The sequence below is a fragment of the Sebastes umbrosus genome, chromosome 23 (assembly GCF_015220745.1).
Source record: "Sebastes umbrosus isolate fSebUmb1 chromosome 23, fSebUmb1.pri, whole genome shotgun sequence".
In the NCBI taxonomy this organism is placed as follows: domain Eukaryota; kingdom Metazoa; phylum Chordata; class Actinopteri; order Perciformes; family Sebastidae; genus Sebastes; species Sebastes umbrosus.
Window position 1 is genome coordinate 20636799 of NC_051291.1, and position 26518 is coordinate 20663316.

Genomic DNA, 26518 nt, shown 5'->3' on the forward strand with positions numbered 1-26518 from the left:
TCAGTAGCTTCATGACATATATAAATATAATATTCATATATATTTATTTATGTATGTATTTATTTATATATATACATATATATATAAATAAATATATATAATGTATATTGTATTTATTATATATATTTATATATTTATATTTATATATATTTATAAATATATATGTCATACTGAGCGTTTATATATATATATACATATTTATATAAATATACTATTCACATATGTTTATTTATTTATATATATATAATGTAAATATAAAAAATATATATATACATATAGAAACTGCTGTCAGTATAATGACATTAATAAATATTATATATAATTATTTATTTATTTATTTATATATATGTAAATATATATATATATATATAAATACATAATAATTTTACATATTTTAATATTATTTATATATAACTGTACTTTATTTCTATTACTTTTATTATATTAATTTTTAATTTAAATTTTTTTTGTCAACAATATATAATGAATATATAGAATTATAACAGTAGAATTGTTGGACTGAATCAGATTCAACGTGATAAACTAGACTAAGGAAACATAATGAGTTGTGTATTAGAACTAATACTTTATAAAGAGTAAATGTTAATTAATGTGATGTGTCCCCCCCCAACCCCCCGTCAGCTCCGGAGGCTCCTCACATCTCCTCGGTGGATTACTCTCACGGCGTCCTCTACGTCCGCTGGACATACGGCGAGCTCTTCATCGACCTATCACACTCCAGGATGCTGCACTGGCAGGTGGTCGCCGTCGGCAAGAAAGGACCCGAGAGGAGCTACTCCATCGACGTGAGTCATCCGTTCACTCATTCATTCATTCATCAGCCTGGTGGTGTTCTGAGGGTGTTTACAGCCTCTAACGTGTTTCTGAGGATGCTGGACTAGTTGTTGTAGTTGCAGTGTTGTAGAAGCTCTCATCCAGCAGCAGCGTCTTGTTATCTGGTGGTCGGGTTGAGCTGTTATTGATTATCTCCTCCGGGTCCATTTGATGGTCTAATTAGCAGCAGAAGGACGACCTGCTGTCTCTGCTGCTTCACCTCCACCTCTTCTTCTCCTCCCAGCAGGCTCACACCTCCATCCCATAATGACCCGGTTCAGCTTTAATTGGCCTGGATGACAGAAACATATATCTATATAATATTAATAACTTCTGTTTAAACGTCATGGATGGAGGCGACACCAATGTGACAATATTACCGTACAGAAACATCATAATATACCGTATAATATAATATAATACAAATACAGTTATTAAGGCTGCAGCTATTGATTATTTGATCAGATATTGATAGTTTTTATGTCATTAGGTTTTCTGATTGTCCGTCCGTCCCATTATTTTGAACATAATATCTCAGGAACACCTGGAGGGAATTTCTTCAGCCTCCACTTAGACTCAAGGAGGATTATATTTAGATTATATTTATATTTATATATATATATATTATATCTGAATCCTGTATATCTGAATGTGATTGGTTGGTGTGTGTGTTGTCAGGTGACTCGTAACGTGATGCGGGCCAGCCTCCCTCTGCCTCCTGGTGACATCTACAACCTGACGGTGACGGCGTGCACCGAGCGCAGCAGGAACACCTCCATACCAAACATCATCAAACTGGGTCAGCACCAACTCACACACACACACACACACTAACACAAACACACACACACACACACACACACACACACACACACACACACACTTGGTTTGTTTATTAAAATGTCAGTGTAAACATGAACTGAACCAGAACTACAGGTGTGAAAGTGACCTGAAGTGTCATATAATCAATAAATGATTAGACTCTTGTTTGATTGATTGATGTTATAATGCCAGAGTCCACTGATAATGTTGCTGATTTTAACTATAGACTGTATATAAGAAGTGGACGTAGTCACCGTGACGTCACACATTGGTTTGTGGACTGACGTTTTGAAGCCTCAAGTTCGCCATCTTGGTTTTTGGTCGTCTCCATTTTGGTTTTTGACCGTCTCCAGCTTGGTTTTTGACCGTCTCCATCTTGGTTTTTGACCGTCTCCATCTTGGTTTTTGACCGTCTCCATTTTGGTTTTTGGTCTTCTCCATCTTGGTTTTTGGTCGTCGCCATCTTGGTTTTTGACCGTCGCCATCTTGGTTTTTGACCGTCTCCAGCTTGGTTTTTGACCGTCTCCATTTTGGTTTTTGGTCTTCTCCATCTTGGTTTTTGGTCGTCGCCATCTTGGTTTTTGACCGTCGCCATCTTGGTTTTTGGTCTTCTCCATCTTGGTTTTTGGCCGTCTCCATCTTGGTTTTAGACCGTCTCCGTCTTGTTTTTTTGCAACCAGAAGTGACACTAGAGGGTGGATCTAAGTACAACGCTGAATAAGACATTTATAGGCGATCATAAATGTTCCAATTAACGTTGATGAAGTGAAAACACACTGCGAAAGAGTAAAGTTGTAAGACGTAAACACGGACAACGCCGTGGTAGCGAGCTGTCAATCACAAGGTAGCCCCGCCCTAAAGCATTCCCTGCTTTATGGGCTATCTGACTCTAAATGGGACCATCATTTACTGAATGAACATCATGCTGTGTTGAAAAAGACTTGAAACATAAACTCATGTTTACGATGTTTAATTTCAATTAAATTCAATTTATTTTTATATAGCGTCAAATCATAACAGAAGTTATCTCGAGACACTTTTTATATAGAGCGTGTCTAGACCGTACTCTATAGCTTTAGTTTACTGAGGAAATAAATCAAGTGAGAAGTTGGCTCATTTTCTCAACCGGAGGAGTCGCCCCCTGCTGGCTTCACTTCTCAGACCTGGAGGTTAACCTCTGGTTTTAACTCGTCACCGTGTGGTTCAGCTGCACCAACACACATTGAAGTGTGTGTTGGTGCTCAGCTACAAGCCGACTTCTATTTTTTACCCTGAATGTGAATATGAAACTTCATTTTCTCTCACTTCCTCTTCTTGGGGTGTGTTTCTGTGTTGCTGTGTTTCAGTGTTTCAGTGTTTCAGTGTTTCTGAGACTCGTCTCTGCTCTGAGCTGCAGCTTTTACCTTCACACCAGCTCAGACTGATTTTTTGTATTATATTATATTATCTTAAATTTTATTATATATTTCTGTTTGGTGTTGGTTGCAGAGCCGGCTGCTCCCAGGTCTCTGTACGCCGTGAACGCCACCCACTCAGCTGTGACTCTGCTTTGGGCCGAGGAGGGAGTGGTCGACTACTACCAGGTCCTCTGTAAGGCCAACAAACCCAGCAAGGAGCTCAAGGTAAAAACTACCCATTAGTCTCAACAACTTCTCTTGTTCCTGAGAGTTTAGTAGCTACGAAAAACCTGCTTCTAAAATGAAATAATAACAAAGAAAAATAAAATGTGTTTATCAGAAAGTGACAGTTGGAGGTTAATAAAAGTTAAACTGACAATACGAAGCATTTTTATTTATTTATTTTGTTGCATTCTGAGGAAATGCTGTAAAAAATTCACCTGAGGAGTTTAGAAACATCATAAAAATAAAATGTAAGCAACAGTCTGAAGTCAGCGGTGGTTCTAAACCTGTGGTGCCGGCCCCTCTGGTGGACGCAGAGTCGTAGCCGGGGGTTAACTGTTAAACATCAACAAAACAAATCAAATATAAGACTAACATTTAGACAGAGGACGTACTGTTTTTAATTTTTTTTATGTCTCTTGTTAGTCGGCTGGTTTGCAGAGACTCCACTTTCAGGAAATCTGCAGAATTTCTATTTAATTCTCACTTTATTTTCTTGAGACGTGAAACAAAACTCTTAGAAACTGTGACAGTAAAAAAAATCTGAAAAAACAGTGTGACTGAGAGGTGAAGTATTTTTTAAATTTATGACACAATTTCAAGACTTTTGTTAATTATAGTCGTTTATTGATTTATGTAACCTTTTAGCTGAGGTTGTACAGATTTGTGGGATATGAAGCATTTGAAGATACTCCAGGAAGTGACATCACAATAAGCAGAAACACCAACGTAGGCACTGGAGGACCATTTCTGTTGTATTTAAAACTTTATTTGTCTCTTTCAGACCCGCGAGCCTCAGACGGCGAGCTCTCACGTGGTGACGGTGTCCGGTCTGCTGCCGTCGTCTACCTACAACTGCACCGTCATCAGCTTCAGCTACAGCACGCCCAGCAAGCCCGCCCACATCACCATCAGCACCGCCGGTAAGTGGCGCCGCCCACTACACTGACGATTAACCTGAAATGTACAGAAATGTTATTATCTGCATTGTTATGTTTATTTTAGATTTCAGAAAAATCTTCTGCAAATCAGTCTTTGATATAAGTGTATTAATGTTTGTGTTTGTGTTTGTGTTTGTGTTTGTGCGTGAAGCTAAAGAGATGAACCCGAGCGTCGCGGCGATCTCGGCTCTGGCCATCCTCAGCATCCTCCTCATCAGCCTGCTGGTTCTGTTTCTGCTGGTTCTCCGTAAGAAGCACCTGCAGATGACCAGGTACGAAACACCTTCATTACAACCATTCAGATAAAAACCAGAGTCAAAATACAACCAGTAACGTCTGTAACAGATTGTTTTAACATATTTCTTGAAATCGCGAAACATTTGAAACGTCCTCTAACCCGACCATGAAAATTTCACGTGTATCTTCAACAGTTTAGTAGTTTCAACAGAACTATTTCAGCTAAAATTAGAACATTTTATTAGCAGAGCTCTGAGGTTACTTGGAGCAGAAGTGGTTTTGTTTTGCAACCAACGCCCTCCCAACTCCTCCGCTTTTTATGATAAAAATGGAGGTGATGAAAATGCATGTGAATTGAAAAATAGAGTGGTAAATTGTCAAGTGATCTGATTAATTTAAAGCGGATTTGACTAAAACAGTCATGATATGATGAAAACAGAGCCATGTGTCATCATTTTCTCCATCTTACATTCATCATTCAGTGGCTTCAGGGGTGGAAGTAACAAAAAAGTAATTGAAGAAAAGGGAAGTGATGAAATTGTATAATGTAATGTAAAAAAATTATAAATATATACGTATATATATATATATATATACTGTAAATGAATGTATATACAGTACACATATATACATACATATATATATAAACTTTTGTGTCAAAAACATGAGATAGTAAGTAAACTATAAAGTTCACTTATGGTATAAAAAGTCCTGATTGTTTCAAAATCTTGATTATGAGACACTAAATCAACTTTTATTATTCCTAACTTACTCAGAATGTGGTTTACAGGAACTCAGAATGTGGTGTATGGGAACTCAGAATGTGGTTTACAGGGACTCAGAATGTGGTGTATGGGGACTCAAAATGTGATGTATGGGGACTCAGAATGTGATGTATGGGGACTCAGAATGTGATGTATGGGGACTCAGAATGTGATGTATGGGGACTCAGAATATAATGTATGGGAACTCAGAATGTGATGTATGGGGACTCAGAATGTGATGTATGGGGACTCAGAATGTGGTTTACAGGAACTCAGAATGTGGTGTATGGGGACTCAGAATGTGATGTATGGAGACTCAGAATGTGGTTTACAGGAACTCAGAATGTGGTGTATGGGAATTTAGAATGTGATGTATGGGGACTCAGAATGTGGTATATGGGGACTCAGATGTGGTTTATGGGGACTCAGAATGTGGTATATGGGGACTCAGATGTGATGTATGGGGACTCAGAATGTGATGTATGGTGACTCAGAATGTGATGTATGGGGACTCTTCTTTCCCGTCTATCTCAGCCTTTAACTATCAAAGAGTTAATCAATGTTTTAGTCAAACTGAGTTATTTTTAACACAAGTCGATCTCTTTTCATCACATTATATCAAAATTAGTTTTCAGTTATTTACATTACAGCTCACTTCCTCTTTTTACTGATCAGTCATCAAATATTTGTGACTTCCTCAAACTTTTCTGAGCTGTTCTCACCGCTGTCTCCACTTGTGTGTTTTCTATTTCAGAGAGTGCGGCGCAGAGACTTTCGTCAATTTCGCCTCATTTGAACGTGACGGGAAACTTCCTTATAACTGGTAGGATCCTCCTCCGTTTGTTTCTTCATTTTCAAATCACAATAAAATGTTTAAATGATGACATCTTTAGGTCAGAAGTTAAACTGATGAGGAGCACTTCACAGTCCTGACACCTGAGTGGTGTTACCTTTAGATCTGGTTCGCCTCAGTATTCACACGTCCTCAGTTTGGATGTCAAAGCCTGTCGCCGCTGCAAAAACCCTCAAAGACCCAATCAGAGGCAGATTAGCGGCCCGGCGGAGGATTGAGGAGGCAGATTAGGGATTTGAACATGTAGCTACAGATTTTAGATGGTCTGTGGCGCTTTAAGCAGCGCGAGGCGGCGATGATGATGATGATGATGATGATGAGCTCAGCCCCCTGCTCGCTTTGTTTGGACCAACTGAAATGGGGTGTTTGTTGATGAAAGCTCAGGATTTTCCTTAATCTCAGATTAAAGGGACACAATGTTGTTTTTGGAGTAAAATTGTGTTAAATTCTACAAAACAAGAAATGACAAAAGAGTCTTTAAAATGAGTGTTTTTAAAGGAAGAGGCTAATTTATGGTGGCTGATGGATGAGACTCAGTCCTACTCGTTGTGATTAATATAACGGCTGAAAGACGGTCAGTTAAGGCAGAACCTTGGCTTCCATCTGCTGTTGTATTTGACCTTCCATCATTAAATGCACATGTCCATCAGAGTGTGTTCTTAATGTGATGCTGTAGTTGTGTTTATGCTTTGACTGCATGTCAGCAGACTTCGCTGTTTGATATGTTGCAGCGGTGTGGATGTGAAGAGGAAAGGGGACGTCCCCACTGATGCAGATAAATGTACTAGGGCTGGTACGATACGCCTATCTCCTGATTCAATACTATCATGATACTTGCGATTCGATATTCTGATTTATTGTGATTGTTGTTAACTTTTTTAACACTACACCATGGGAAAAAGTTGAATCATACACTTCTAGGGACTTTTACTTTGTAAAATCTCAAAATTAATCCATATAGCAAGGCCAGTTTAGCTAGCAGGGCCGGTTTTAGCTAGCAGGGCTGGTTCTAGCTAGCAGGGCCGGTTCCAGCTACCAGGACCAGTTCTAGCTAGCAGGGCCGGTTCCAGCTAGCAGGGCCGGTTCCAGCTAGCAGGGCCGGTTCCAGCTACCAGGACCAGTTCTAGCTAGCAGGGTCAGTTTTAGCTAGCAGGGCTGGTTCCAGCTAGCAGGGCCGGTTCCAGCTACCAGGACCAGTTCTAGGTAGCAAGGCTGGTTCTAGCTAGCAGGGCAGGTTCCAGCTAGCAGGGCCGGTTCCAGCTACCAGGGCTGGTTCCAGCTACCAGGGCCGGTTCTAGCTAGCAGGGCCGGTTCTAGCTAGCAGGGCTAGTTCTAGCTAGCAGGGCCAGTTCTAGCTAGCAGGGGCGAATCAAGCTAGAATCCAATCTAATGCAAAATCTTGTTTTTTTGACCAAATGCTATTGTTTACAAACAGAAAATATTTTGATATAACGTAGCTGCATTGTTAAAATCAAAATTAAAACAAATGATTAAATAAATTATAAAATAAAAAACAATAAAATTATTTTTTAAAATAAAAAATAAGTTTTGGATAAATTATAAATTTATGAACAAAAATAAACCACTTTTGATGCTTGATTTAACGTTAAAGGTCACTTTGAATGATAAACTAATGATAATGTAGAAAAACAAAAATTTTAAATTCGGGACGGTCCATATTCATTTCAGGACGGTTCTGGGAGGATAGTGTAAACAGTTATTTTAGAGCCCTGTTGGATTCTACAGACACATTTCAGTCTGTACCAAAACAGGCTAGAGGTTCGATAAGTCCGTCGTTTTAACATTTCCACTCAAAACCAGTCCAGAGATGAACTCTGAGATGTATCTGCATCAGTGGGGTCATGACCCGAGCAACACAAAGTCATCATCAGGTTCATTAAGGTGGCCGTCACGTGACGTCACCACCGAGTGACAAAATGTGGACTGTTTATACACGATGAGGGTCCTGGCTGAGTGTTGCATTGTGGGCCGGGCCGGGAGGACGCAGTGATGTCACAGACTCAGGCTGGAGGTTGTTAAATGAGACAGACAGAGCGGCCATTGACGTCCTGCAGCAAACAGACTCCTGTTGTCCTCCAGAGAGACAACGGGACACTTTCTGAACGGCTGCATGATGCATTAACTCTGTGTTCAGCACTAATGTGAAGCTCTCGACGCTCTCTGTGCCTCTTTACTAATGGAGCACCATGTTCTGTCCCCAACCTATCGCCCCCTGGTGTCTCTTTTCCTTTGTTTTTACTCGTGTGTGTTTTTATTTTATTTTTTATTTGAACCCCCTTCAGGCGAAGAAGCCTCTTTGCCTTCCTTACCCTACTGCCATCCTGCCTTTGGACTGACTATCTTTTGGCTTTTTATATTAATCCTTGGTAAGTAAGCACTTGCTGGCCAAGAACACTTCACGTCAGGGGCATGTCGTAGCAGAGCCACAGCCCACGGTATTGATCAGAGACACTGTTTTACTCTCCATTTGAACCTAAGTGACCTCAGTGTGGAGCAACCAGATCATCTCTGCATCCAGAACTCAAGAATAAGTCTGGTGATATTCTGTGTTTTACCTGTTGTCAACAAATCCCATGAAAAAAACAAAAAACAACGCTATGTTTACCGATGCGGTGTACCTCAAGGCTCGATTCTGGGTCCTGTTCTTTTCTTTATTTAAATGCTTCCCCTTAATTAGTAAATAAAAATAAAGATTTCATATTTATGCAGATGATACACAGTTTTCAGCGCTAGTGATACTTGTCGTCTCGTTGCCCACAAATACTGATTTTTAGGAAAATGGTGTCTGATATCTTGTAATTTTCTCTCTTATAAAAGAGACGATTGTGTTTGACCCAAATCATTTTACTATTTTAAACAAATCGCATGAAAAGACCACAACCAACACTGTTTACCAATGTGGTGTACCTCAAGGCTCGATTCTGGGTCCTGTTCTTTTCTCTATTTACATGCTTCCCACAGGACGATTCCCATATAAAAGTTTAGGGAAATGGCTGTTAGTTGCTCTGTCCAAGAGGTGGGGAAGTTGTTTCATGTTTTGCAAGATAGAGGACTGCTTTGGACTTGGTTTGGCAACCAGGACGGTTGGTTAACTACTTGGTTAAGGTCAAGTAATGTTTGTCATCATAGTTAAAAGAAACGCATGATGACTGTTGGGAGGAAACCGAATGTTAACCGCAGTCTTCCATGCTAAAGTCCATGGTTTTGTTGAGCCATCCATTTACCCCGACCTTCTACTTCCGGGTATTTGCTGCTGACAGTCTTGACGTGTTTGACTGTGATATACTGCTGCATTACATCTGGCTTATGATGCCTTTTGTTATTGTTCTCCATCTTTCGTTATGGTCAATTTGTCACCTGTCATTGAATTAACTCGGCTCCTCTAAACATTAAATCTGGTGTTCCACATGGAACAAGTTTTGGCACCTTGCTGTTCTTAATTAAATACATAAACTGGTATCTATTATTTTATTTGCAGATGACACTATAATAATCTTTTCTCACAGAAACCTTAATAACATCACTGCCATTTGATTTTACTCGTTATTAAGGAAAGTTGTTTCATTTTATTTGGGCCTAAATCAATGGTGCTTATTAATATGATCTCATTAAAATAGTAAAAAAACACAAGGAGAATTGGCAAAATGAAATACATGCTAAATATCTGTCTAAATTATGTTCATATTACTTAATAATTTACCATTTTAGAAACATATTTATATTTAGCGTATAGCTCAGAAAATGCAAAAGTTGTATCAGTTACAGAAGAGGTTTCTTCTTTTATCTTGCGTTTGTTAAAGTATTCATTAAATGTGGCACTCCACAAGAATCTAGTTTATAAACCTTTAATAATAATATATATCAGTGTTGTCTGCAAATAGATTATTATAAGTAAATTTACGAGCATTGTATAGTTCATTTATGTCAATAAATAACAAGGGCCCTAAAATGGAGCCTTGTGGAACACCAGATTTAGAGAAGAGCCGAGTTAATGTGACATTACTCCAAATGATTTAATAAAATCAATGTTCAGAAACTCAAACTAATTTCATTTAGGCTTAAATAAAAAACTAAAGTATTTAAGTTCATATACTTTTGTTGGGAGTTACTCACCTTACATCAACTACCAAGAAATTAACTCCGCTTCTCTTAACATGAAATCTGGTGTTCCACAAGGATCAATTTTAGGGCCCCTTGTTGTTCTTAATTTACATAAATTATCCTCCTTGTGTTTATAACATTTTCTCTGAGTATTTTGTTGTTTTTAATTTTGCTTTAATTGAGTTTTTGGACAATAGAGCTCCATGGCACAGATGAATAAGATATATCTGGCTTTGTACACATAATACTTGTCAGTTTGTTGGTTTGAATCTGCACATGGGATTTGTTGACAAGAATAAAATCGAGAATATCACCAGACTTCTACTTTAACACTTGAAAGCTGCATTTTGAAATAAACAAACAAAGCTTTAAAGTCCAGTTTGATTGACGGGGAAACAGGAAGTCAGCAGATGATTTTTCTGACATGTTGAACTTTGTCTTGCAATGCTGTGTCTGTGGTTGAACTCTCAAAGTCACACTAACATGGTGGATGTAGCATGATGCTAACTGTCGGTGCTAACTACAGCTTTGCTCCATGTTTGGTGTCTGCATGCCATCTGTCTTCCTCTTCCTGTTTTCACTTACTTTCAGTATTGTAGAGCTGCTTTTAGTGTAGTTTTTATCTTCCGTATGTTCTGTTAGACGTAGACGTTATCGTGCATGTTGCTGGTTAAAGATACACTCGCTGACGACAGAAACCCTCCAAATCTAGAAATATTCCTTCAGCTCTGAGCTGAGAGGACATTTTGGGATTCGGAGAGCTTTAACACGATCAGAGAGTGAATCTTTAAAAGACCAGAATGCAAATACAGAAGCATGAAGTGTAAAAAATAAATGACTGTAAATGTAAAAACGTTTGCATGTTGTTGAGGTGGAGGTTTCTGCATTAAACAAATCACTGAGCATGACGTTATTACTCTGATTAGTAGCTCTGTTTCCGAGGGTTCGACTGATGATGGTTTCATACTGGCCTTTTATGGAAGTTTTCAGCTGCCAATAATCAAATGAAATCATATTTGCACAAAACTACAATTTTAAATTAATTTACAATTTTATGTTTGAAAATGCACAATTATTACTCCGAAAATTAAAACTGCATCGGCAAATAATTTACGATGAACTCCTAAGCATAATGTTTACATAAAATCAGTGGTGCAACTTAAACCTGAAAATTAAATAGAAAAACTGGACATTTGAATGAGGATATAATCTAAATATCCTGTCTCGATTATTAATAATAAATACTAATTACATATTTGTGAAATATTCAACAATAATGAAAAATTTATCATAAAAAATGCCTTTTACGTCTTCTCTTTCATTGGAAACGAGCTAGAATTGGGACATAAATCAAATTCACATGCAAAATCCAGTTTACGATTTAGATTTAAAATTTTGATGATTTATAATTAAATAGAATGTATGTTTTTTATTTTGTAATACATAAATGGAAACTGACATTTTAATTTGATTAAGTGATTTCATTTTAATATTGGCAGACCTTGACTTCCATACATTTCATTATCATTCAAATAAACCCTGAAAAATAATAATATTCTACCTTTTAATGCCCCATGAGTGTACAAATACACTGAATAAAGGGCTTTTACACACAAATATTCACTTTTTTTCTTTCGGAAAACACACTGAGTATTTGGGGAATTCTGAATTTAACCGTCATATTTAAACATTTTGAATAACAGAACAGATGGCAATCAGCAAATTCAATCTAAATATATTAATTTTTAACAAGAATTATTTAACCAAAGATTTTTTAACATCTATTTATTAACATATATCTTTGTACATTTGTAAATGTGTAAATTTAAGTTAACTAGTTCTATCTTTTTGCTTCTATTACTGTTTTTATCACTGTTTTTATTTATTATTATTAAATGTCATTATACTCAGGTATAATGACAATAAAGATCATTACAATATATGACCATCAATAAAGGCTTTAAACCCACATCAGTCCAACCCTGCTGGATGCGTATTATACAGTATTATTTCATATAATTTAATATGACTGATGGTTGTCAGCTCATCATGAGGAACTCTACATGTTTGTATTTTATAGGAGCAAGACAGCTTTAAAGAAACGGAAGCTAACAAGGTAACAAGACTAAATGGCTCCATGTGGCTTTCTGTCAGTCTGTGGGTTTCTTCATCCTGTGCTTTATTTATTTATTTATTTATGTATTTATGTTGTGTATTTGTGTGTGTTTGCTGCCATAGCACTAAAAACAGCCTTCAGCCAGAAACCGAGAACATCAGAGAATGGTTTAATCCTGCAGATTAAAAAGAAACTGAACCAACAGAATATTTAACATTCAGAGAGAGACAGAGAGAGACACAGAAACAGAGAGAGACAGACAGAGAGACAGACAGAGACAGACAGAGAAAGAGAGGGGGAATATGGACAGACGAATAGATTAATACACAATAAAACTGAAACCACGTTGGTTTTCATCAGAAGGTTAAAGTGTCTTTATATGAAGTCTCTAGAAATCCTTCAGGGTGTTCGTACATTTCTTACTTTTTTCCTGTTATTAATTCAACAGCAGCAGCACACAGATGTGTCGGGCTCTGGAGAGTTCTCTTCATATGTCATTTGTGTCATATGTATGTATATATATATATATATATATAAGGGATGTCAATCGATTAAAATATTTAATTGCATTTAATCACAAAATTGTCCATAGTTAATCGCGATTAATCACACATTTTTTTTATCTATTCAAAATGTACCTTTGTAAATGTAAATTTATCAAATATTTAATACACATATTTTTCTGACATTTTTCAAAAAAAATCTATTCTATTCTAAATTGCTATTGATTTTCAGACATTTTTGGGATATTATTCACATTTTTTGGAGATTTTTCAAATAGATTTCACATAATAATTTCACGCTAATAATTTGTAGGCATTTTTTTAAAGACATTTTCCACAATTCTTTTCACATATTTTACTAATAATTTTTGGACATTTTTTTATAAATATTTTTCACATTTCTTGGATTTTTTTTAGATATTTTTCACATTTTTTGGACATTTTTAATTTTTTTTCACATATTTTACTAATAACTTTCGGGCATTTTTTAAATGTTTTTTGTACATTTAAAAAAAAAATGTTCCCATATTTTATTTTCGCTTTTTTCTTCTTCTTCACTCTACCTTTTAAAACTACAACCTAAAAATCCCAAGTGACGTTAAAATGAATTAGCATTAACACGTTATTATCGCGTTAACCTTGACAGTCATAAAAAACATGTCTGATTTTTATATTTTTTAAATTTATGACACAAGAACCATTTCTACTGCGGAGGGTTAATAAAATGGGATCTGAAGTCGGTCTTTCAGATGTTTCAGGGGAAAAGCTTTAAAACTGACCTACAACCTAAAAATCACAAGTTTTGTTAAAAGTGTTACTGAAATTAGTGGCGTTAAAACAAATTTGCGTTATTAACGCGTTAACTTTGACAGCCCTAATGTATTTATTTTCATATATATGTGTATCTATAATCATTTTCAGTCAAATTCATGTAAATGTGACTGTAATATTTTGATCCTCTGTGTGTGTTTAAGTGGACATTTGTTAGATATTTGTGTGGTTAAAAACAAAACATCCTGTTGATGGTATAAGTGTGATTTTTTTTTTTGTATTTTCTGCCACATTGATGTATTATTATTATTATTATTATTATTATTATTGTTATTGTATTATTTCAGTCCTGTGCAGCTGGACGACTTCGACGCATACTTCAAAGACATGAGCAAAGACTCGGCCTACAAGTTCTCTCTGCAGTTTGAGGTACAAGTATACAGAGTTTACTTCTACTGAGTTCTGCTGCAGTAAAGTTTCTCTTGGTGAAGATGTTTCACACGTCGATGTGTCTTTAGGAGTTGAAGAGCGTCGGTCTGGATCTTTCCCATGATGCAGCAGACCTGCCCGTCAACAGGCCCAAGAACAGATACACCAACATCCTCCCCTGTGAGTCGCCGACCGCAAAGCATCACGGGGGAAAGATTACGAACTCACAAAGTGTCTCAAACTAAAAACTGAAGAACTACGTTCATATTAAGATAAATATTAATGTCGGACTAAAAGAGTCTAAAGTCGATGAATATTCACAACAACAGAAAATGTCACGTTGCTGCATCACGTCAATATATTGTAAATATAATAAAACGTGATGTTGAACTGTTGAACTGATGAACCGACGTCTCTTTAAATCTTTTCCCTCCAGACGACTTCAGTCGGGTGAAGTTGATCTCGATGCACAACGATGAAGGTTCCGACTACATCAACGCCAACTACATACCCGTGAGTCACTTTATTACTTCTCCTGCGTATAAAAATAACAGTTAAAGAGACAAATCAAGTGCAGCTCCGTCAGTGTTTATTATTTCCTACAGAAAGTTTTTATTTTTATTTGATGTTTATTAAGTTAATCTCAAGATTGAAATCTCTTCTTTGATGGTAGAAACGGAAGAAATATGTTCCACAAACACAACAAAGAAAGAAGGAAAATTAAACTTAACAACTAAAACATAAAATGGTCCTAAAAACCACAGAAAAAATCACCGTAATACCAGAAGAAGTATTTTGTTTTCCAGATCCAGCTGTCTAGTGACATTGAAATCATATTTTAGTATTAATTTAGTAAAAACAGGATTATTGGTTCCTACTTTGAATTAATGTGATTTATTTAATCATTTATTAAGAAATAAATAAATGAATTGATAAATAAAAAAAGTAGCAAAAATAATATTAAAAATAGTCATTGATTAATTGATAAAATGTGACATAAATTGATTGATAGATGTTTTAATTTTTATTTATTTACCTTTGTATTATTTCCCTTATTTATTTACTCTACTGTTTAATTTCTTACTTTTATTTATTCATGTATTAATTTTTATGAATTTTTGCATAAATTAATTATTTTTTGCATTTATTTTGATTTGAATAAAATAAATAAATAAATACAAATTCATAAAAATAAATAAAATAAATATCAATTTATATCACATTTGATCAATTAATTAATGGCTACATTTATTTTTAATATTTGTTTTAACATTATTTTTTTATATTTTTGCTACTTTTAATGGCATATTTATATATTTATGAAGTCATTAATTAATTTATTAATTATTTTCTTTTATTTTGGCAGGTTCTGTCCTCCATAACATTTGTCATGTACAGTATATATTATTGGAAGATTACACAGTACACATCAATTATTTATACTAAATTGTATAATTATAGTTTCATCTATAGTAACAATTTATATTTAATAAACTGATCAAATGTTTTAAGTATAAATCAGAATTTGTAAAGTAACTAAAGCTGTCAGATAAATATAATGGAGTAAAAAGTACTATATGTACCTCTGAGATGTAGTGGAGTAGAAGCAGGAAATGGAAATACTCAGAAGTAGCTCTAAATTGTACTTCCTTCCTTTCAGTTTCCTCAGTGTTGAATAAGAGAAGAAATACTTAGTTCCAGTAAATAGTCTTTATTTTCTCATCAGCTGTCTCTGAATTGATTTCCTGTGTTTTATTGCTGGATGTTTTTTGTGTACTTTATGTGACAGTACGTGTTTCTGTGATCTTCAGGGATATAAAAACACTAAAGAGTACATCGCCACTCAGGGGCCGCTGCCTGAAACTCGTAATGATTTCTGGAAGATGGTTCTGCAGGAGAAATGTCCGATCATCGTCATGCTGACTCAGTGCAACGAGCGACGCAGGGTGAGTTTCATTTCTGCAAAAACTACTGTACTCAAATACACAGCTGAGGTACTTTGAGGTAGTCTTTTCTGTTCGTGCTACTTTCTGCTTCTACTTCACTACATTTATCTGACAGCTTTAGTTACTTTACAGATCAAGATTTCTGCACATAAAACATACATTAATGATTGACAGTTTCAAATGAATGTGAAACTATTTTGATGGTTGAAGTCATTTTTCTTTCATTTAAATGTGAAGATTTGCTGCTTTTCTGTTTAATTATTGTAATTATTCACAATAACACTTTTCACTTCAGATATTTTACTAATAATCTTCAGACATATTTTCTTTTATATTTTTCACATATTTTCTCAAGATTTTTCACAATTTCTTCCCATATTTTCCGCATAATTTTCAGACATTTTTCACATATTTTTCACATATGTTTGGACATTTTTCACAATTTTTTTCACATATTTTAGTAATAATTTTCAGACATTTTATGGATATTTATTCACATATTTTACCAATAATTTTCAGACATTTTTTTTATATTATTCTGACATTTTTCACATATTTTACTAACAATTTTCAAGCATTTTGGGATATTTTTCACATATTGTTTGACATTTTACAATTTTTTCCCACATATTTTACTAAAGACTTTCTGGCATATTTTTCACATATTTAATGTATTAGTAATAATGTAAATAATGTTGTGACGGTGTCACTTTTGCTTTTACATTAATGCCTGAGTAATAATAATCTAATGATAGAATATATAATTTTACAACAGTTGGATACTTTTAACTAGATTACATGCAGGACTTTTTGATCACACGTCAGACAGACTATTTCATCAGCTGATAATATGTCAGATGTTGTGTTTTATATGATATATTATATAATGATGATTTATTGACTATATTTCATGTGTTTCCAGGTGAAGTGTGATCACTACTGGCCGTTCACAGATGAACCGGTGATGTACGGAGAGATCAGTTTGGAGATGCTGTCTGAAACCGAGTCTCCAGAGTGGACCATCAGGAAGTTCAGACTGGGATATGTGAGTTTCTCAACCTCAGGGTCGGGGCCCAGCGTGGGGTCAGGGCCCAGCGTGGGGCCAAAGCTGCAGGTTCATACAGACATAGGCAAAATTGTTGGTACTCTTCCGTTAAAGAAAGAAAACCCCACAATGGTCACTGAAATAACTTGAAACTGACAAAAGTAATAATAAATAAAAATTTACTGAAAATTAACTAATGAAAATCAGCTGTTGCTTTTGAATTGTGGTTCAACAGAATCATTTTAAAAAACAAACTGATGAAACTGGCCTGGACAAAAATGATGGTAGCCCTAGAAAAGATTGAAAATAATGTGACCATAGGGACATATTAAACTAAGGTGTGTCCTGTAATTAGCATCACAGGTGTCTTCAAACTTGTAATCAGTCAGTCTGCCTATTTAAAGGGTGAAAAGTAGTCACTGTGCTGTTTGGTGTCATGGTGTGTACCACACTGAACATGGACCACAGAAAGCTAAGGAGAGAGTTGTCTCAGGAGATGAGAAAGAACATTATAGACCTTCATGTTAAAGGTAAAGGCTATAAGACCATCTCCAAGCAGCTTGACGTTCCTGTGACTACAGTTGCACATATTATTCAGAAGTTTAAGGTCCACGGGACTGTAGCCTACCTCCCTGGACGTGGCCGCAAGAGGAAAATTGATGACAAATTGAAGAGACGGATAATACGAATGGTAACCAAAGAGCCCAGAACAACTTCCAAAGAGATTAGAGGTGAACTCCAAAGTCAAGGTACATCAGTGTCAGATCGCACCATCCGTCGCTGTTTGAGCCAAAGTGAACTTAATGGAAGACGACCGAGGAGGACACCACTGTTGAAAGCAAATCATAAAAAAGCGAGACTGGAATATGCCAAAATGCATATTGACAAGCCACAAAGCTTCTGGGAGAATGTCCTTTGGACAGATGAGACAAAACTGGAGCTTTTTGGCAAGTCAAATCAGCTCTATGTTTACAGACGCAAAAATGAAGCATCCAAAGAAAAGAACACTGTACCTAATGTGAAACATGGAGGAGGCTCGGTTATGTTCTGGGGCTGCTTTGCTGCATCTGGCACAGGGTGTCTTGAATCTGTGCCGGGTACAATGAAATCTCAAGACTATCAAGGCATTCTGGAGCGAAATGTGCTGCCCAGTGTCAGAAAGCTTGGTCTCCGTCGCAGGTCATGGGTCCTCAAACAGGATAATGACCCAAAACACAGCTAAAAACACCCAAGAATGGCTAAGAACAAAACATTGGACTGTTCTGAAGTGGCCTTCTATGAACCCTGATCTAAATCCTATTGAACATCTGTGGAAGGAGCTGAAACATGCAGTCTGGAGAAGGCACCCTTCAAACCTGAGACAGCTAGAGCAGTTTGCTCAAGAGGAGTGGGCCAACATACCTGTCGACAGGTGCAGAAGTCTCATTGAGAGTTACAGAAATCGCTTGTTTGCAGTGATTGCCTCAAAAGGTTGTGCAACTAAATATTAAGTTAAGAGTACCATCATTTTTGTCCAGGCCAGTTTCATTAGTTTGTTTTTTAAAATGATTCTGTTGAACCAAAATTCAAAAGCAATGTCTCATTTTCATTAGTTAATTTTCAATACATTTTTATTTATTATTACTTTTCTCAGTTTCAAGTTATTTCAGTGACCTTTGTGGGTTTTTCTTTCTTTAACGGAAGAGTACCAACAATTTTGCCTACGTCTGTACATGTCTCCGATCTGAGGGTCTCGTTGTGTCCCCCTGCAGGCTGATGAGAGTCAGGACGTCCTCCACCTGAACTACACCTCGTGGCCAGATCACGGCGTCCCCACGGTCAACGCCATCGAAAGCATCCTGCAGTTCGTCCACATCGTCCGTCAGCAGGCCAACAGGACCAAAGACCCCGTCATCGTCCACTGCAGGTCAGGATTCTGTAGTGGGTCCTATGGAGCTCCAAAAGTCCCCAACAGAAGCAATATTATCTTGATATTATAAAGTCAGAGTTCATGTTTAAAAGATCATCTTTTGGGACGTTGTGAGCTCCGTCACTAAAAAACAGAACATCAAAAAACTAAACCTTTAAGGATTGATGACATCATCAGTTATTTTGCATGTGTGACATATCCATAAAAGATCAAAAGTTTTAGGTTAAACAAGTCAAACTAAGTTTATCTGACTCAAAGTATCTTTATTATTCCGGTTTCTATCAGATTGTGAAAAACTCTAAAGATAAGATCATGTTAGTTGGACTAAAACTAATTTGTTGGTTGCGAGTCAACAGTTTTACACCACATAGTTTCTCCACTCAACATCCTGACAGTCACATAAACATGCTATTAGACGGGTGATGTAATATCCATTATGTCATCGTGACTCCTGTGGTTATGATCATAACAGCAGAGGTTTTAATGTGTCTATGGTTTAGTGCTGGAGTCGGCCGGACGGGGACCTTCATCGCTCTGGATCGTCTGATGCAGCACATCAGAGAACACGAGTTTGCAGATATCCTGGGGATGGTGTCTGAGATGCGTTCCCACCGTCTGTGTATGGTCCAGACTGAGGTGAGGTCACTTCCTGTCTGTTAACAGAAGAGAAAGAACACGCTAGTTTAGTTTATTACTGTTTCTAACAAACATTCAGGGCGTTTTCAAACCTGTAGTTTGTGAAGAGACGAGTTGTAAAGTAAACAAAAGAAAATCCCCAAATATAAAGAATGGAGTCCAGGTGTTGCTCAGTCGCATCCCATAATGCAAAGCACACCTGGCTGCAGGAATGCGTTGTTCAGATCTGTCTATATAAATCAAACCAAGAGGGGAAAATTAACCAGAGTCTGATTGAACCGGACTGAACAACGCAGACCTGCAAGAGTGTCTCTGATTGGTGGAGCGTTGACCTCACAGGTCGGAGTGTGTTTTGTGTGCAGGAGCAGTACGTGTTCATCCATCAGTGCGTCCTGTTGATGTGGCAGAAGAAGAAGCAGCAGTCCATCACCTCTGATGTCATCTACGAAAATGCCAGCAAGACATAATGATGGAGGCTCCAAAAGACGTGAGTCACACCCTCGTTTTTTAAGACCTTTTTTGAAATGCTACACTATGATTTTTTTTTTTTTTACTTTTTTCAACATACTATACTATGACTTTTTTTTTTACACGTATACTATAAGTCATAGTATAGCATGTCGAAAAAAAGTCAGTATAATATGTCGAAAAAAAATGTCATAGTATAGTATGTCGGAAAAAGTAAAAAACATGAGTATGGCGAAAAAAGAAAAAAAAAATCATATGGTATGTCAAAAAAAAAGTCAGTATAGTATGTCGAAAAATAAATAAATAAAAGTCATAGTATAGCATGTCGGAAAAAAAGTCATAATATAGTATGCCAAAAAAATAAAGAAAAAGTCAGCATAGTATGTCGAAAAAAAAAATGTCATAGTAGTTTGTTAAAAAAATTAAAAAATGTCATAGTATAGCAAAAACTCTACAAACATACCTTTAATTCCAGAATATTGTGAGGTGGCGGGATACCTCCTGGGTTCTGATTGGCTGAAATGATGCTGATGATCTCTATGAAACCTGCAGAGCAACAAATAAACACAGATATTAAACTAAATACAGATGTTTCTTTTTAAACCAGTTTGAATAAAAACAGCTTTACAGATGCTGATATGACTAAAATGACGTGTCCTTGTGTTGCAGGCTGCGAACACACCCAACCTCCTGTGCTTCAGGCATCCATTCTCTGCAGAAGAAGATCCGCTTCATCATCAGTATCAAAAAACAACACAGCAGAACATCTCGACAAAACAAAAAAAGAATCCAGTTTTTGGTTTGAATTGGTGTTAAAGCATGGGATGGAGTTTTGCCTTAAGGAGCCTTCACTGACTGACCAACATGTTGAACCACAACCCTGCCCTCTGAACTGGACTGACTCACGTCAACGTAGGGTGGGAGGAGTCGGAGGTTAACCAGCTCCGTCCCGTGATTGGATGTCTACACTGTGTCCGTCCTCGTTGAGACGACGCGAGGCGACGAGTCGGTGTAACTGAGTCAGCAGTTTTTCATTTGATTTCTTTTTTAATCTCAGGAGTAGCTGAAAAACCAGCAAGCACACTGGCCTCTTCCTCCGCTTCCAACCTAATTTATCATTCGCTAGTTTTAGTCTTTTGCATCGTTGATAGTGTTCACCTTCTCGCAGCGTGCAGCTTTCCTGGCTTTTTGCAACGTAGGAGTCGAAGGCAGTAGATTTGAACGTTACTCACTGCCAAACACACCGAACACAGACTAGAACATGTTGATTATTAAAAACACCAACTGCTCTAACATGCTAACTAACTGCCAGGACTGCTGCACAGATAGTATTCACTGGAAGAACCCAGCAAGCATTCGACGGAGAGGGACGTTCTGGAAAATGAGCACAAAAATTTGTCACGTTGAAGCTGATTTTTAATTGATTGGTTAGCTGCAGGTTTTTTTTAATTAAACACTAAAAACATGCTTGAGGAAGCTTTACGAACGTAATGTTTCGGTCTTGGTCGAAGACGTTAACACCGTCAAACTTCGATAAAAAATATATTCGTCACCTAAAAAATTGGAACATTTTTGTCTGAACGTGCTGAACGTTCCAGAGTTCAGCTTCGGAAAGTCTTACTTTGGTACCAATTTCACGAAATGCTGCTCGACCGCGTCCGAACTTTTTATTCCGTCCGTGGAATGAACCATTAAACGTCTGAATGTTTGCTGGGTCTGCACAAGAACTAAAGGGCACAAAACCAGTTGAAGGGAACGAACGCCTTTCTGTGGAAACTCCAGCGCCTCATGCTGCCGTCCCGTCGCTGTCGGGCGTGTCAGAGGCCAGTTTAGAGACTGTGGTTGTAGAGCTGTAGTTCGTATTTGCACTGAGGCCTCGGAGCTGCCTGGCCTGCTGACAGAAGAAGGGAAGACTTCCTGCTGCTGCTTTGACCCTCCGAGGTTCAGGATCGCATCAGCTGGAAACAAGCGGATCATATCTGACAGTAACTGAAGATTATTCAGACAGTCGAACTGCCAAAACCACTAACAAATTATATCAACACCTGATATCAACTTTCCCTTTCTGTTGCTGAATTTGGGAAATGACAGAAACATATCTGCTCAGCAAACCGTCATATCTGCAGGCCGGCCCCAGGCACGATTTGAGTATCTTTCATCCATCAAATTACCAACATTTAAAAACTGTTAACTATAATTCATGACAATAAATCTGAAACTTTTGCCCCAAGACGTAACCTAGTATACACTGTGGTTCTAGGAAGTATAAATTTAAAACACTCATAAAATGTTAACTTCAACAGATATCTGCTTTTGTTATAACGCCCCAACATTTAGGAGAGAGAGAGAGAGCAACCCACATACTAAACTTTGGTTTTATATTATTTGGATTCTTGTATTAATCCTCAAATGTTGTGTGCTCCAACAAAATATGTGGTACAGAGCCCTCAAAAGGCTCACGATATAAACCCCAAATTTCATCAAATTTAATACAATTTTTGTGTTAATCACTAAATTTGTTAAAGCACCCGAAAATACAGAGATATTGTAATGTGCCCCCTAAATTTGTTTTGATACAAAATTTTGTACATTGGCCACAAATATCAATACATAATGTTTGACGTAAACACATTTATGATATTTCTTTTATAATGGGAAATTTTGGTATTGCATCCTGAAGATTCCTGTATTAAACGCTAAATCATGTATGCTCCCATAAAAATGGTTACAATCCCCAAATTTGGCCCCAAAAAGTTATAAGCCCCAAATTTTGTATTGAACTTCTACATTTTATTTGTTTTAATCCCAAAATTAGATATCATTCATTTTTTTTTACAATAAAACGATTTGGTATCGTACTCTTACAATTTCATTTAATCAATAAAATTTGGTATAATATACCAAAATATTAAGTAGTGCTACCAAACACCCTGAAGATTATTGTATTAAAGGCTAAATCATGTATACTCCCTTAAAAAAGGTTATAACCCTCAAAATTGGTATTGCAAGCCTACATTTTCTTGTTTTAATCCTAAAATTAGATATCACTAATTTTGTTTACAATAGAGCAATTTGGTATTGTTCTCTTACAATTTGTTTTAAACAATAAAATTTGGTGTAATATACCAAAGTATTTGGTAGTGCTGCCAAAATGTGTTATTATCCATAAACGTGGTACAGCACAGTCAAAGGTTATGTTGTAAATGCCAGATTTGGTATTCCGTAACATTTTTAAAAGTAACCCCAATATTTGGAGTACTTCCATTTACAACCAAAATGCAGGAGAGATATTTTGGAATTTGTAAATCTTTTGGGCGTTTTAACAAATCAGTGAGTGTTAACATTAAAGACTTTATAAAATGAACAATGAAACTTTGCATTTGGGGCCGACTGAGTATCTGTCTTAAACACATGAATACTGTACAGAAAATAGTTATCAAGCCATTTTCTGAAGCATCAGTCTGTCCGTTATCAGATCAACTGATTTACTCATTTTCCATCTTTCTACTGAACATTTGACTTGAAGGGCAAAAGAAAACTCCACATTTCTCACTTCCTCGCTGACTGTAGAGAATGTCTACTGAGCAGATGAGAGTGGTCGACCTTCATTCAACCCAAAGTTTTACACTCCATTCAGGATGTACAGGGTGTCGCCAAAATAAGAGCACAGAGTTGAACAGCTTTTCTTTTTGGTCCTCACATAGAGGTCACATTAAAGGTCAAATACGAGATTACGCCTGATTTTTAACTGTTTATACATACATTTAAATTTACTGCCAACAATCGGTATTATTCCAGTTTACAGTGCATCAATGGGAGGGAATTGTTTAAAAATGTGTCAGTAAAATACCCAAATCCATATCACACCAACATTTATCCGAACTTTCTAAATGACAAGCAATGAGAGTTGTCTGAAGAAATGTTTTTTTGTGCATCATTGTGTTCATACTCAGTAAAGTAAGTATAAATACATATTAATACTTCCCTACTAAACAAATTGTTGAGTTTAAATATTTTTAATAACCTAGGTTTAGTTTTATTAAAAGGACTTCATTAAGTTTAGTTAAAATTAACAAAACATCTCAAATACATCGGTGTTTAATCTCGTCTTAACAAACAGCTTCACGAGTATTTTGCCTGAATAAAACAATATAAAAAATAAGCAACATTAAATTAGTTACTAAACTAAAGTTTCATCACGACTGTAATTGCAACCAAATAATTCAATTTGTAAAAAATGTTTTGAAGAAATCACGAATATCAAAATAATGTTTAATGCCCCCCAAATTGTTAATGATCACAAATGTTTGTACAACTCCCTAAGGTTATTAAACATTTTAGATATTGATATAGCACCTTAAATACTAACAGTTTTATTAAAAGGATTTCATTAAGTTCAGTTAAAATTAACAAAACTTCTCAAATACATCCGTGTTTAATCTTGTCTTAACAAACAGCTTCGCAAGTATTTTGCCTGAATAAAACAATATAAAAAATAAGCAACATAACATACATAAGAAACTTCAAAAGCGATGTTATGAATCCAAATTTTGGTTAATATCAAAATATGATACAACGCCTACAAATTAGTAAATAATGTTTAGCACCCGGCAAATGTTTTATGATCGCAAATTTTTGTACAACTCCATAAAGTTATTAAAATGTCTAAAATATTGATAAATATTGATATAGCACCTCAAATACGAGCATCTGACCAAAAGAAAAGCTGCCGTTTGTGTTATTTTGACCACACCTTGTATCCAATTTGTAAAAAAAAATGGAATAAATCAATGAATGTGTGTAAAAAGGCCGTTGGACACTTCAGTGTTGACTTGTAAAATGATTCGTCATTGTGGCCTTGTGGTTCAAACACCTGAAGTCTTGACCTTTGGTTCGGTCGCCACTCAGTCTGCGAGAGGTTACATTTCACTATTAGATATCAGATGTACTGTACATACTACTACTGCTTAACTATTATGTTTCTACTCGTCATTACAAAGTAATTCTCGTGGAAATGTTGCTTTAGAGGTTTGTTTTTTAAAAGTTGTTGTATATGTGAATCATTACCTGAGCCAGAAGTTCTCTCATCACGACGACGGTTCGGCTGCCGGACGTCCGGAGACTCGGCTGTTTGGAGAACTCGTCTGCGGACGGAGAAAACGCACTTTGGTACGACTGTCAAAAAAAAAGATTTACAAGATAATAACTGACAGAAAAACCTGCAGACAATGTCCGAAAGCTCAGCACTGTACACTCTTCTACAATTCTTTCTCTTGCTTAGTGTGTGTCCAGTCAAACTTGTACGTCATTGGTGCCATTCTTGTGCATTGTGTCACTTAAAATTTGAGGGATGATCTTGAGCTGAGATCGTCGTCACAGAGTTTTAATGTGTGTGTGTTGGAACAAATAAAATGTTGCAGTTACATTTGTCTTGTTTCACTTTCTACGTACAAAAAATGTCCATTAAAACAGGGGTTCTCACACGGTTTGTGGTCAGGAACCTCTTACATCGTAACACCAAGCACAAGGCTCACTACCATTTGTACTCTTGGATGCCAATGGAACTATTTGTTTTGTAATGAACAGTAGTAAGACTGACAGTCCTAATGATTCCAGATATTTAAACTTACCAGTCTAAAGCTGAGCGAGTCGCCCACGTGAGCAGAAGTTGAAGTCCCCCAGTAGAACCATAGAGTCCCCAGTCGGCGCCCTTTCCAGGACGCCACCCAGAGGCTCCATGAAGGTCGGGTACTCTGAGCTGCTGTTTGGTGCATAAGAACAAACAGTCAGAGACTTCCTCTGAGAGACTCACAGCCGCAGAGAGGCGACCCTCCCAGGGAGAACTCCAACACTCGGGCTGGGGCTGGGGAGTATCCCCACAACCCCCCGGCGTGAATCACTCTTGGTCTGGCCCCTCCCCTGGGACCACTTTACCTTGGGAGACCCAACCAGGAGCTAATGCTCCTGACAACACAGCTCCCACGGTCACTGGGGCGCACAAACCCCTCAACCACGTTAAGGTGGCGATTCATTGGAGGGGTAAAGTTTGGTCAAACAAAAGCACTAAACTGGAATTCAGAGAGCATATTATTAGACAATGTTCTTTTTGTTGTTTGGCAAACACAAAATTTAAAGTCCCATATTATAAAAAAGTGAGGTTTTCATGTTTTTTTATTATAAAGCAGGCTTAAGTCCTTTTTTTTAAATACTGTAAAAGTATCGAAACGCTCAATATACAAAGAAATACACACAGCCTGTATTCAGAAACTCTGCATTTGATACAAGCTGTCAGGATTTCTGCCCATTTGTGATGTCACGAATATACAATATTTAGACCCTTTACATGGATTTAAACGTAAACATTCTAAATGTGTCCCAGTTTATTTCCTATTGCAGTGTATGTGAATGACATCAGCTGACAGGATGTACACATAAATAGCAACGCAATTCTGTTGCAATTTCGTCGAAATGCGCTAAAACAGAGCGCTTCAGCCAGAGGGTAA

The 26518-nt window shown here is 36.8% G+C and overlaps 1 protein-coding gene across 5 annotated transcripts in view; it reads left to right on the forward strand.

Moving 5' to 3' along the window:
- Nucleotides 1–25438, forward strand: part of ptpro (protein tyrosine phosphatase receptor type O) — a 50090-nt gene extending 24652 nt beyond the window's left edge. For 3 of the 5 annotated variants that reach the window (XM_037760966.1, XM_037760967.1, XM_037760970.1), the window contains 17 exons: nucleotides 643–806; nucleotides 1513–1633; nucleotides 3145–3278; nucleotides 4060–4198; nucleotides 4368–4488; nucleotides 5972–6040; nucleotides 8374–8457; nucleotides 12273–12308; nucleotides 13930–14011; nucleotides 14101–14191; nucleotides 14448–14524; nucleotides 15823–15957; nucleotides 16880–17002; nucleotides 18754–18908; nucleotides 19412–19547; nucleotides 19910–20034; nucleotides 20685–25438. In XM_037760966.1, the coding sequence (XP_037616894.1) occupies nucleotides 643–806; nucleotides 1513–1633; nucleotides 3145–3278; nucleotides 4060–4198; nucleotides 4368–4488; nucleotides 5972–6040; nucleotides 8374–8457; nucleotides 12273–12308; nucleotides 13930–14011; nucleotides 14101–14191; nucleotides 14448–14524; nucleotides 15823–15957; nucleotides 16880–17002; nucleotides 18754–18908; nucleotides 19412–19547; nucleotides 19910–20014 (1772 nt within the window). In that variant the 3' untranslated portion in view covers nucleotides 20015–20034; nucleotides 20685–25438. The remainder of the gene's footprint in view (nucleotides 1–642; nucleotides 807–1512; nucleotides 1634–3144; nucleotides 3279–4059; nucleotides 4199–4367; nucleotides 4489–5971; nucleotides 6041–8373; nucleotides 8458–12272; nucleotides 12309–13929; nucleotides 14012–14100; nucleotides 14192–14447; nucleotides 14525–15822; nucleotides 15958–16879; nucleotides 17003–18753; nucleotides 18909–19411; nucleotides 19548–19909; nucleotides 20035–20684) is intronic. The other 2 variants (XM_037760968.1, XM_037760969.1) reach the window with 2 other exon arrangements.
- The last annotated feature ends 1080 nt before the right edge of the window (nucleotides 25439–26518 follow it).